This window comes from Antechinus flavipes, chromosome 1 (assembly GCF_016432865.1).
Source record: "Antechinus flavipes isolate AdamAnt ecotype Samford, QLD, Australia chromosome 1, AdamAnt_v2, whole genome shotgun sequence".
NCBI classification, from domain to species: Eukaryota; Metazoa; Chordata; class Mammalia; order Dasyuromorphia; family Dasyuridae; genus Antechinus; species Antechinus flavipes.
This window is the reverse complement of record NC_067398.1, coordinates 48,467,708-48,479,783: the sequence shown is the minus strand read 5'-3', so window position 1 is coordinate 48,479,783 and position 12,076 is coordinate 48,467,708. Positions and strand designations below refer to the sequence as shown.

Below are 12,076 nucleotides of genomic sequence, written 5' to 3'. Positions count from 1 at the left end.
TCCCCACCCACAACTGCAGGTTCAGTTCTCAGTCTGGGGGCTGCCCCGCCTGGTGCTGACTCCCTCTGTCCTGGCCCCCCTCCAACCCCTCCCAGAACATAACAGAGATGCTGCCACTGGGCCTTGCCCTCTCTGGAGGCCCCGGACTGGACTCTTTCCCGCCTTTTTCTGCCAACGACGGCTCAGTGACGTGCACCTCGAAGCCTCAGATGCTGCCATCCTCCCTCGGGCGGCCTCCCCGAGACCCTGCTCTCCCCAGCCAGCTCACCTAAGACGAAGATGACCTGCCTGGAGGGAAGGAGCGCGGAGTTCCGGGGTCACTCACCCTCCCCCTTCACCCGACATCCCACTAGCCACCGACCCCTCGCGTCCACCGGGGTCCCGACAACACCGCTTTGTGTCAAACAAAAAGAGCGACTGAATTAACTGCCGAGATTCCGAGACGCTGGGGAAGGCTCCTGGACGGCTGTCCCTCCATCTCCCTCCGTCCGGGACCCCTGCCCCCTCTCTCGCCCTTTCATGCTGAACAAGAGCGACTACGGACCTGGGCGGGAGGGGAGGGGGGCGCCCCCCTCCTCCTGACCCATCTCAGGAGGACCGCTCCACGGACTGGGCCCAGCCTGCGAGCCCCCCAGCCCCGCCCCCGGCCTGGGCCCGTTTTGTACAGCACAGAATTCTCAGTTCTTTCGTTGGTGGGGATGGGAGGGGGAAGGGACGAGGGGCCCGGAGACGGTCATTCCTCTCCTCCATCTGCCAGTGGCAGAAACTGTCCTGTTTCTTTGATACTTTTATGTGCAACTTGAACTTGCAGCTCACCTCCAAACAGGGTACTCCCCATCCTTGCCCCCCTGCCGCCCCACGTCCCGTCTCCTCTCTGCACCGCCCCTCCTTCCACCACCACGTCATGCTTTAAGCCCATTGTTTTGGAGACTTGCGGGGCTGTCAATGGGGCCAAGGAACGTGTGAGTGTGAGTGTGTGTGTGTGTGTGTGTGTGTGTGTGTGTGTGTGTGTGTGAGCTTTAGGCTGTCAGAGAGAGAATGGGCTTCTTGCCTTATCTCCTTCCCCCACCCCCCACCCTCTGCCTTTCTTTCCAGAGTGGAGAAATGGAATGAGGGACACCAGGGGAAGTTCACGGGGCCTCTGGATTGTAGGAACAGAGCCAGTAGCCTTGGGGGCCTCAAGGGGGTTTGAACCCCTTCTTTCAACTCCTTCCCCTTTTCTCTCCAAAAGAGTGGGGGTTCCCATTCACAGTCTGTCCCATTGCTCATGTCCATGGGATTTAGATTGGATTATGAAGATCTCTCAAAAATAGCCCCCCACCGCGGGTCAGAACCTTAGCTTACACCCCTAGCCAAGGAGGAAAACACGGAGCTCCTGCTTCCATACATCCCAGTCCCATTCCCTTTCCAGAGCTGACAGGCTAGGTCCCCAATGGTTTGGGAGAGGGGTGGGTTCTCAGACATCCTGGACTCCCCAACCCATTTCCTTCTACTCCTCCAGCTCCACTCTGGCCCCAGCACTGTGCTCCCTTCCCTCCCCTTCCTCTCTCCCCACAAAGAACTTCATAAAAAACTCAACCCAAACCACACAGCAATGCTACGATACAGCTAGAGAGTGGGCATGTTGATCCCGTGATCCGATGAAGTGGCGGGACGCCATGTCTGCATCCCAAAGGTGAGGATGGCTCCTCCGGGGATGGGAATGACACGAGAGTGAGCTCTGAACATACACACCAAAGGTCAACATGAGAGGGCTCCAGGCGGAGGAAAAGGCAGAGGACACAGTGAAACGGGAGGGAGATGGAGGGAAGAGCCCTAGGGAGCACCGAGGTTACGGAGAGGGGAAGGAAGGAGGGAGGGAGAAAGGATCAGGAGGAAGGAGAGAGGGAGAAAGGATCAGGAGGAAGGAGAGAGAGGGAGAAAGGATCAGGAGGAAGAAGAGAGGGAGAAAGGATCAGGAGGAAGGAGAGAGGGAGAAAGGATCAGGAGGATGGAGAGAGAGGGAGAAAGGATCAGGAGGATGGAGAGAGAGGGAGAAAGGATCAGGAGGATGGAGAGAGAGGGAGAAAGGATCAGGAGGAAGGATCAGGAGGAAGGAGAGAGAGAGGGAGAAAGGATCAGGAGGATGGAGAGAGAGGAGAAAGGATCAGGAGGAAGGAGAGAGGGAGAAAGGATCAGGAGGAAGGATCAGGAGGAAGGAGAGAGAGAGGGAGAAAGGATCAGGAGGAAGGAGAGAGAGGAGAAAGGATCAGGAGGATGGAGAGAGGGAGAAAGGATCAGGAGGAAGGAAAGAGAGGGAGAAAGGATCAGGAGGAAGGAGAGAGGGAGAAAGGATCAGGAGGAAGGAGAGAGAGGGAGAAAGGATCAGGAGGATGGAGAGAGGGAGAAAGGATCAGGAGGAAGGAGAGAGAGGGAGAAAGGATCAGGAGGAAGGAGAGAGAGGGAGAAAGGATCAGGAGGATGGAGAGAGAGGGAGAAAGGATCAGGAGGATGGAGAGAGAGGGAGAAAGGATCAGGAGGAAAGAGAGAGAGGGAGAAAGGATCAGGAGGATGGAGAGAGGGAGAAAGGATCAGGAGGAAGGAGAGAGAGGGAGAAAGGATCAGGAGGAGGAGAGAGAGGAGAAAGGATCAGGAGGAAGGAGAGAGAGGGAGAAAGGATCAGGAGGAAGGAGAGAGAGGGAGAAAGGATCAGGAGGAAGGAGAGAGGGAGAAAGGATCAGGAGGATGGAGAGAGGGAGAAAGGATCAGGAGGATGGAGAGAGGGAGAAAGGATCAGGAGGAAGAGAGAGAGGGAGAAAAGATCAAGAGGAGAGAGAGAGAGGGAGAAAGGATCAGGAGGAAGGAGAGAGAGGGAGAAAGGATCAGGAGGATGAAGAGAGAGGGAGAAAGGATCAGGAGGAAAGAGAGAGAGGGAGAAAGGATCAGGAGGATGGAGAGAGGGAGAAAGGATCAGGAGGATGGGAAGAGAGGGAGGCAGATCTGGAGTAAGAAAGAAAGAGGGCGCAAAAGAGCAACAGCTGGGAAGTGAGGGCGAGGAAAAGAGGTGGGAGGGAGACAAGTAGGAGGGCAAGAGAGGCAGAGGTGAACTTAGGCAAAGGGAGACAGAGGAGAAAAGGAAAGATGACAGAGATTTGGAGAGGAAGAGGGAGACAAAGTTAAGTGAAAGGGTAGGAAGGCAGATCTAGAGAGGAAGAGATGGGAAAGGAAGATGGGTACAAGAATTTGGAAAGAAAGGAGGAAAGAAGTTGGAGAGTGGGAAGAAGCAACAGGCGGGGATAGAGGAGGAAAGGGAGATAAGAGCTGGGGAGAGGGAGAGGAAACAAGGACAGGGAATGAGAGATTTTCAGAAAAGGGGAGAGAAACTGGGAAGTAGAGATGGAAAGCAGTAAAAGGAAACAGGGGAGAGGAGACATTTAGAAAAAAGGCAGGGAGGCAAAGTTGGGGAGAGAGGGAAACAGGTGGGGAAGAAAAAAAGAAAGGAAGAGAGCGAAAGGGGTGGAGAGAGAGAAGGAGTCAAAGATGGGGAAAGACAAAAGGAAAAGGAGAGGGATACAGAGATTTGGAGAGAAGAATAGGGAGAGACAGCTGGACAGCAAGAAGGAAAGACAGATGGGGAGAGGAGAGGAAGGCAGGCAGGGAGAGAGAAAGGAAGACAGATGGGGAGAAAAGAGGGAGGCAGAATTTTAAAACTGGGAAGCAGGGATGGGGAGATGGAGACAGATAAATGGGGAAAGAAGAAAAAGGGAAATGGGATAGAGAAGAAGAGCAATATGGGGAGGGAGACAAATAGGGAAAGATGAAGAGGAAGCATTGGGAGAAATGGGAGGGAAAGGGACGGGAAAAAGGAAACAGATGGAAACGGGATGCTTAGGTGGGGAGGGAAACATGGGGAGGGAAATAGAGACAGAGGGAAACGAGGAGGGAGAGGGAATGAAACAGAAAAAGGGTAAAAAGGAAACATGAGGAGAGTGGAAAAGGGAGGGAGATGGGGAGAAAGAGAGATGGAGAGAGCAACATGGAGGATGACTGAGATGTGAAGGGAGGAAGAAGGGTAGAGAAACAGGTATGGATAGGAGAAAGGGACAGGGAGTTGGATGGGGAGAAAGGGAGGGAAGCACCACATGGGGAAGGAGACTGAGATGTGAAGAGATGGAGGTAGGGATGGGGAAAGGGACTGTTACTGTGAGGAGAGGACCCCCGCCCCCACCAAAGGGTTGAAAGAATCCACCGGAGCAAGTGAAGAATGAGGCTATAAGCCCAGCACGCCCAACTAGTCGGGGTGGAATTTCTTGCCCGAGGCTGGGTTGTGGGTGGGGAGGGATGGCACATACCCTCCCCCTGCCCATGTTTCCCTGGGTCTTTCCTCGGTACACACTCTGGGACAGAGTTCTACTGGAACTCCCCTCGGCTGAGATGGCCGCGGGGAACTGAGCTGGGGCTGTTTCCGTTAGCTGAGAGTAGGGAGCGAGGAGAGCCGGGTGAGCTCCATCAGAAGGCAGAGGTCCCATCCTAGCCAAGCTGAGCCCTGGGAAGAAGAGGGAGCTTGGAGCCCCCAAAGACAGATCTGCAGGGAAAGAATGGAGGTCCAGCCTCTCTGAAGTTAGCGCCCGCCCAGGGCTGTTGCTCCCCAGGAGCAGACTGAGAGGCTGTGGGAGTGGGACTGAGGGACAAGGGGCTCCCTGCAGCTGACATAAGGGCCGTGCCCAGGAGGTTTCTCAGATCTGATCCCGTCAGGGCCGTCAGCTCGGATCGGACACTAGGTGCTTGGGCCGGCACTATCTGGGTGGGGCCGAAGCCCACCCAGATCCCTCTCCCTTGGCAGCCCATCCACATGAAAGCAGTTGTTCCCAGAGGAGGAAGGGCTAGGGTTGGCTGGGCTGCTTCAGTCACAGGGAGACAAGGGAAAAGGAGCAGGAGGGCTGTCCGGCAGACAGATGTCCGGTGTCTAGACTTAGGAAGGCTAATGGGGCAGCTGGACCTTGAGCTTCAATAAACGAATGGATGAGAAAGCGTTTATGGATTGCTCGCTGTGCGCAAAGCATTGTGCTAAGTGCTGGCGACACAGAAAAGCAATAGTTCTGTTCTCCAGAAGCCCGCTGAGGATGGGATGGAAGAGTGGATAGAGCGCTGGGCCGCAGTCAGGAGATCCCGAGTTCAGATCCGGCCTCAGACACTTCACACTTACTGGCTGTGAGACCCAATTGCCTCACCCCAACCCTCCGAAAAAAGCCCACATTCTAAGAGAGGGAGACCCCCGGCAGGGAATTTCAGCTGTAAACCGGCGGTCCCCTGTCCTCAGGGTGCAGCATCAGTAACAGAGTGTTTGGAGTTGTCTCCCAGGGAATTCTGGAAGCTCTCACTTCTGATCCGATGGACCTATTAAGCTCAACCTAAGCCATAGGTTCTTATTGTGGGGTCCTTGGATTCACAGATAAATTTCAGGGGGTCCAATGAACTTGGATGGGAAAAAATGATATCTTTATTTTCACTAACTGAAATTTAGTATTTCCTTCAATTATTTGAAAACACGATCCTGAGGATTCACCAGGCTTCATCTGACTTGAAAAAAGGGGTTCACGGCACAAAAAAGGTTAGAACCCCTGTCCCGAGCAGAGGCACCCAAACTTTCCCTGACCCCTCTGCCCTGGCTCAGAACTCTGGGAACAGGTAATGGCCACCCCCCAACCCAGGAAGCTACCCAGAGTGGACATGGATATGTCTAGGTAAGGTTTACCAAGTCAAGGGGATGCTTATTTACCTTGAATTGGGAATCCTCAGAGGAACTGACTTTAATGGGGTAAAATTCCATCTTTTGGAGACCCGTGGGAAAAGGCCGCTCAGTCCGGGGAATGATAGGTTTCGGGCAGAGTAAAAACTCTTCACAGACCAACTATTGGGATTCATGGCCTGGTGATAGGGGGAAACCAGAGACGGGGTGAAGGAGGAAGCTTTTATATTAACAGAGGAAGGGGGGGGTGTTGATGGTGTAGCAGAGCTCAACAAACCTCCCAGTGGCAGCGCCCTCCTTCAGATGGGACTGGAATGAAACTTGGGGAAAGGACAACGGGAATGTCCTTTCTACAAAAACCATGTCCGGTCAATATCTCAACCAAGTTGGCCCTCCCCCAGTTGCCAGCCCCTTCCCTGGGCCTGGGGCTCCTGGCAGGCGGAGCCAGGGTGGGAAGGGGGAGCTCCAGGCTCCAAGCAGCTGGATGTTTGTCCCCAGTGCTGGTGGTAGTGATGGTGGGGAGGGTCCAGGGACATCCGTTGTTAGCCTAGCTTGGTCTTGTGAATACTTCATCAGTCAGTACAGTTTGAATGTATCTTCACTCTTCATTGTTAGACATGGCAATCTCAGTTTTGGTCCTGGAGCCCCTTCAATGCCGGATGTTAGCTTCAGTGCAGGTGGAATGGTGTTCAATAAAGGAATTTATATCACCAGTTCTGAATTCTGCTTATTCTGATTCAACTATTGGCTCCCCGACACTCCAGTGAATCATGGAATGATATCCTAGGTAGGTTTTCTTGGGTGTTCCCAGTACTTTCCCACTGTAAACTAACCTACTTTCACAGCTCTCGGTGCCTGGCAATATCTAAATTTGTGCTGGCAAAAATCTAGTTTTTTATTATACAGTAAGAGTCACAAAGCTATTTCTGCTCCTTGACTCAGTGATCCTACTTCTAGGACTATTTCCTAAAGAAGTTATTGACAAAAGACGGGTTTAACTATGTATAAATACATCGAGGCAGAATTTATGATATGAAAAAGCTGGAAATAATCATGTCTAATGATACTAAGCTAATCTGAATCATCTACCGCATATGAATTTGATTGCATATATATTTGTGCCATAAGAAATTACAAGAGACTGTGATGTAATGGCCTTGTATGGCAGAGTGGAGAAAGCACCTACTGTGCATTTAGTGGAGCTGAGTTCAAATCCCTCTTCTGATGCTGGCTGTGTGCGTGATGTTGGGTGACTGCCCTGGATCTATATTTTCTTATCTATAAAATAAAATGGATTAGATCAGTGGTTCTCAAAGTGTGGTCAAGAGAATCCTGGGGATCTCTGAAACCCTTTTAGAGGGTCTACAAATTCAAAAATAGCTTTTATTTCCAATATGGTAAATGTCTATAAATATAATCCACATAAACAAAAATGCTTTGGAGAGATCCTCAATAATTTTTAATAGGATAAATATACTGAAAACAAAAGTTTGAGAACCACTGCACTAGATGGACTCTGAGGTCCCTTCTGGCTGAGTCTTTGATCCTATGACTAAAAAAAGATTTGGGTTAAAGTCTTGCATCTGACAGATAGTCTATGTGGTGCTGGGCAAGATCCTTAACTTCTCTATGATGGAATATACCGTTGGATATATGATGAAATATAATGATGGAAATAAGATGATAACTGGACCTAAGATTTCATTGGTATAGCAATTCTAGCAAGTGCAAACTGTACCTTCTCTTCAGATTAGTCTTACATAATTGCCTAAAGCACTAAATTTCCAATTTGCATTTAGTGAATGGAATTTATAGTCAGTGAGTGACAGCAATGAAGTGGTCAGGCTTCCCCTCTTCTCCCAAATTTTCTGATCCCCAAATATGGACACTTAAAAGAAGTAATGTGGACTTAAGAAAGAAGCATGCAGATGATAAGATATACACTTGCGACAGGATATAAGCAATGATAGGGTTGGGACAGCATTCAGAACATGGATTTCAGAAAGAGAACATGGAAAAAAAGGGCATTTTTATTTCTCTCCTATCAAAGATCGACACATTAAAAGAAATCCATCCAAACTGCAAATAGTGATTCTTTTCCCATTCTTTTGCACTGATCTGAATACTTGTGAATCGTAGAAGGAAAAAATCAGCCGTCATGGCTAAGACAGATAGTGTGCATCTTGTTATGTTCATTTTAGAGATGAAGAGACTGAGGTGCTGAAAGAAGGGACTTGCTGAAAATCACTCTGGTTACAAGCAGCAGATGTGGAATTTGAATGTGCATTATTTGACTAAATACAGAGAGTGAATTTTCAGCTATTATTCCAGTTGCTGATGCTGTGCTTTAGGAAACAATGGACAGTGTTTCTATTGCTACCAAGGCTGGACAGTTTGACTTCACAATTTTGCCATAAGATCCGTAAATTATCAGTCGTTGTACCTATATTTGGAGTATTTTCCATTTGTCGACTGCCGGAAGAAAAAGTTTTTTTGACCTCTGGCTTGTAGGAAAAGTTCAAGAGGCTAGCAAAATACTGTTGGCCCATATCCTGCCCTGATTAGTCGAGCACAGCATTAATAGCATTTAGAGCTGAAGGACAGCTTGGGGATCAACTAGTCGTTAGGCACAGGTAAAGCCCACAAAACAAAAAAGGTGGTGACTTGTCTAAATAGAAGAGCTGGACTTTAAACTCAGATTTCTCGACTCCTTCCCACTATTAATTCTATTGGTTACGTTCCCTAAACCTCTGAATAATTATAATTTTTCAAAAACTCTCTTTTAGTCTTGGATGTTGAGGATTAGCTGTGTTTTCTCCCTCAATTTCCCCTCATCAGGATTTTTTTAGGCAGTCAGGTTAAGTGACTTGCCCAGACACTCAGCTAGTGTGTGAGGCTGGACCTGAGCTCAGGTCCTCCTGACTCTAAAGCACTCGGGTGCTTCATCCAGTGCCACATGACTAACCTGTTTGCTCCCCCAACCCCCACATAATTTTGTAATTCAAATCCAAATAGCGGAAAAAATTTTCTAAGGCGAAATCCAGAAAGGGTCAGCCTTGGGCTCAAAGTTTATTGAATTATTCTTTAAGAGGAAATAACAATGAAGAGAGTTGTAGAGTGGGATTCTCAAATCACAAGCTCTTACATTTGGAGGTGTGCAGGTGGACATCTGGTAGAGGTGGACCTGAGAAGTTGAATCACAGTTGAACTCCCTCGTTTTAAAGATGAAAGAAGTGAAGCAAAAAAATAAAGTGGCTTGTCCAAGGTTGCACAGATGATTTATAGAACCACAGTCAAATTCCAAAGTCATTATTCTTTACACCGCCTCAACTTGGGTTGGAATTGCCTTGAAAAGCTATGTGATCATAGCCTCGGTTTACTTACTTGTGAAATGGGGATTTGGGATTGGATGATTGTAGGGATCCCCTAATGTTTAATTGGTTAAGAGAATTTGATTGATAATCTCAACACAATCTCTCAGCTTCATTATCCTTATCTGTAAAATGGGGATAATGCTCATAGCACAGGGTTGTGTTAAATATCACATGAGACAATGGATACAAAAGTTCTTAGCTACCTGTAAAGAAGTTATAGATTCATAGAGGTGTTTTTCTGCTATTGCTCCAATAAAAAGTTCTGCTAAGAAATCAATATGAGGGATGTAGTAATGTCTTTCTGTTATGGTGATCTTACTACAGCAATGCCAGGAAGTAGTGTATTCTGGCACGGGAAGACTCATGTATATAGAGATGAGCAAGTAAAAACATGCTCTGGGTCCAAACCCTTTGTCTCTATAGAAGATCAGGATGAATTCTGGTTTGAGGATTCAAGGTTATAGAAACAAACGGTTGAGGCGGGGAAAAAGCAAATATAGCTATGTCATTTTCTTTAGGTATCTTGAACATAGACCAATTTGGACTGTCAAAATTAGTGTTGGGTTGAGATTTTGAGTTTGGGTCAGGATGTTACTTAGTTCTTTTCCCTCCAGCACAGGGATTTTTCAATTTTCTTTCTTTCTTTTTTTTTTGTCATGGATCTTTTGGGTAATCTGGTAAAGTCTATCTTCTCAGAATTACGGATTACAAAGAAAAATCGAAATAATTATCAACATGGTCAACTGAGTGGTGCCATAGTGCACAGAGGAATGAGCCTGGAGCCAAGAAAGCTCATCTTCTTGAGTTTAAATCCAGTTTCAGGAACTTCCTAGCCGTGTGACCCTGCACAAGTCATTTAATCCTCTTGGCCTGTTTCCTCATATGTAAAATGAGCTGGAGATGTAAATAGTCAATTACTCAGTAACTTTGCTGAGAAAATCCCAAGTAGGACATGACTGAAAAAAATTATCAACATTTTTTTTAAAAAGGACACTAAGCTAAAAAATATATTTTTAAAAATCTATTTTAGATTATAGGCTGCAAATGGAGTTTTGGAATATCTCTAGGTAGGTATCAGTGTGTATTCACTGAAAATTTGTTCCAAAACTAAAGTTGCTTGAATGTGAGACATGACAAATTGTCAAGGGTAGTTTTAAAGAAAATATAACTGATAGGTGCAAATGAATACTATCTCTCAATACAGTCACCTGTATTGATCCTTTACCGAATGATCCTCATTCAGTAAACATTAATTGGTTATGAAACACAAGACTGGACACTACAAGAAGATAAAATGTTTAGATACAACATGTTTTTTACCATCATCATGGAAGACTTTCAAAGAGGACACTAAAACAGTTGACTAACCATTGTTATCTGGATTTCCCAACTCACTTTACTACTGCATTGTTTATCAGACAGTTTGTTCTTACTACTGGTTGGCTTAAAATCAGTGCTAAATGTAGTTTAAAATTGTCCTGGGGATTTGAGGAGTTGTGAAACCTGATGCAATATTACATCGGAGAAAATCACAACTTAGATTAAGAGAAGGATCTGGTCAAATAAGATTATTGTTTTGTTCTGAGGAAGAAAAAATACCAGCTTGTGGCTAGAAACATGAATTTATTCTAAGTCCCTATAGCACGAAGAGGACTGGGAGGAGGAAAATGGAAAATTCCATAAGCATTTTCCCCCCCTACATTTGGCCAGGTTAGTGCTGCCTTTAATTCTCTTTTGGCAGGCTGCCTGCAGATACATGCCTTTTTTCAGAGGCATTGTTATAGAAAGAACAGAGGTTTAGGAGAAAGAACCAGTTTCTAGTCCTGGCTCAGGCACCAGCAGCGAAGCTTTTAAGTCTTCGGGTCTCATTTGTAAAAGAGAGAATCATATTTCTGTCCCAACCTTATCTATTGTGCTACACATAGCTGACCATATTGTTCTCGATAATCTCTCCTCACTAGGTTTTTGTGCACCTCTTTGGGTTTGGTTTGCTTCCTACCTGATTGCTCTTTCTCTGTCTCCCCATCCATATCTGCTCCTTAACTGGCTATTCCTTAAGGCTTTATAATGAGCTGATTTCTCTTCCCTCTCCTTATAACATCAGTTTCCATGGCTTTAATTCATTTTTTATACCAATGGCTCAGAGTTGTGCTCAATATCTAGCCATCTTTCCATCTAAACTTCAACCCTACATCAACTGTCTAGTGGACACATGTTTCTCCCTAAACCCTTCCTTTTCCAAGCTTCAGCTTCCCTGTTTCTGCCCCCAATCCTTAACGTCCAGGGTTTGGAATTTTGGCTTTATCTTTAACTCCTTCCACATATCCAATCAATTGCCAAGTCTCGCCATTTTACCTTCCATGACTCCTCTCTTTAGTCCAGGGGTTCTCAAACTACAGCCACGGGCAAGATTCAGCAGCTAAGGACTTTTATCCCTCTCACCCAGGGCTACGAAGTTCCTTTATTTAAAGGCCCACAAAACAAAGGTTTTGTTTTTACTATAATCAGGCCCTCCAACAGTCTGAGGGATAGTGAACTGGCGCCCTCTTTAAAAAGTTTGAGGACCCGTGCTTTACACCTTGGTCCAGGCCCATCATCAATCCATCTGCATTATTTAAGAAGTAGTCTCCCTGCCTCAACTTTCTTGTAACAATTCCATTGCTGCCAAGAATTGCTTTTCCTTAGAGTTCTGACCATGTTCCCTTCTCAGCCAACTCTAATGATTTCCTATGGCCTCTAGAAGAAAATACAAACTCTTCTAGTTTTCAAAGGCCCACAAAAAACTGATCCCAACTCAACCTTTCCAGCAGCCAAACCGGCCTCCTCTCTGCTCCTAACAACACTCCCACCTCCCAGTCTTTACTGTGGCCATCCTCCACCTTTGTTTTGGCCTTGAAAGTCTCTCTATTCCTTTTAAGGGGCAGCTTAGGCACCATGAAGCCTTTTCTGACTCCCCTAATGCTAGTATTCTTCT

General features: G+C 47.0%; 1 protein-coding gene across 1 annotated transcript in view; it reads left to right on the top strand.

The window, feature by feature from the left end:
• Window positions 1-997, top strand: part of LHFPL4 (LHFPL tetraspan subfamily member 4) — a 29,640-nt gene extending 28,643 nt beyond the window's left edge. Inside the window, exon 4 of the mRNA XM_051981592.1 lies at window positions 96-997. Coding sequence (XP_051837552.1) covers window positions 96-272 — 177 coding nt within the window. The 3' untranslated portion in view covers window positions 273-997. The remainder of the gene's footprint in view (window positions 1-95) is intronic.
• Window positions 998-12,076: the final 11,079 nt, after the last annotated feature.